The sequence below is a fragment of the Priapulus caudatus genome, unplaced genomic scaffold, assembly GCF_000485595.1.
Source record: "Priapulus caudatus unplaced genomic scaffold, Priapulus_caudatus-5.0.1 Scaffold9004, whole genome shotgun sequence".
Classification (NCBI taxonomy): Eukaryota; Metazoa; Priapulida; class Priapulimorpha; order Priapulimorphida; family Priapulidae; genus Priapulus; species Priapulus caudatus.
This window is the reverse complement of record NW_014586065.1, coordinates 2,326-3,117: the sequence shown is the minus strand read 5'-3', so window position 1 is coordinate 3,117 and position 792 is coordinate 2,326. Positions and strand designations below refer to the sequence as shown.

Genomic DNA, 792 nt, shown 5'->3' with positions numbered 1-792 from the left:
ATCACGTTCAAAGTTGAGGATCTGAGAAAGGCCAAGGTCCATTTCATCACTGGCTTCAGAAACAGTTAGCTTGCCGTCTTTAATGTCTAGAAATACTTTTTCTAACTGGTCGCCTAGGTAGGCAGATAAAATCGCAGGAGGTGCTTCATTGGCACCTAAGCGATGATCATTACCAGCGGAAGCGATGACAGCGCGTAGTAATGGACCGTATTTATGTACACCACGGATAACTGCACCGCAAAATACCAAGAAGTTTAAGTTGTCGTGTGGCGTTTTTCCGGGGTCAAGTAGGTTTCCTTGGGTTGAGTTACCCACAGACCAGTTGACGTGCTTACCTGAGCCATTAATACCAGCGAAAGGTTTTTCATGTAATAAACACAGGAAACCATGCTTTTTGGCGGTACTCTTTAATACTGTCATTAAGAGTTGTTGATGATCGGCGGCGACATTGGCGGCTTCAAAGTAGGGTGCAATTTCAAACTGACCGGGTGCTACTTCGTTATGATGCGTTTTAGCTGGAATGCCTAAGCGGTAAAGAGTATCTTCAAACTCTTGCATGAAGACCTGAACACGAGGGGGAATTGCGCCAAAATAGTGATCATCAAACTCTTGTCCTTTCGCTGCTGGAGAACCAAATAGAGTACGACCTGCTAATAATAGGTCGGGACGGCTATTGGCAAAGTTCGAGTCAACAAGGAAGTATTCTTGTTCAGCCCCACAGCTGGAGTTCAAGGGGGAAATGTCGGTTTCGCCCATGAGTGACAGCACTTTTTGCGCGGCATCATTCATTGC

The 792-nt window shown here is 45.8% G+C and overlaps 1 protein-coding gene across 1 annotated transcript in view; it reads right to left on the bottom strand.

The window, feature by feature from the left end:
• Positions 1-50: 50 nt before the first annotated feature.
• Positions 51-792, bottom strand: part of LOC106820244 (type-3 glutamine synthetase-like) — a gene marked incomplete at its 3' end in the record, with an annotated part of 2,178 nt that continues 1,436 nt past the window's right edge. Inside the window, exon 2 of the mRNA XM_014824777.1 lies at positions 51-792. This exon is cut by the window's right edge and continues 21 nt beyond it. Within this exon, the coding sequence (XP_014680263.1) occupies positions 51-792 (742 nt within the window).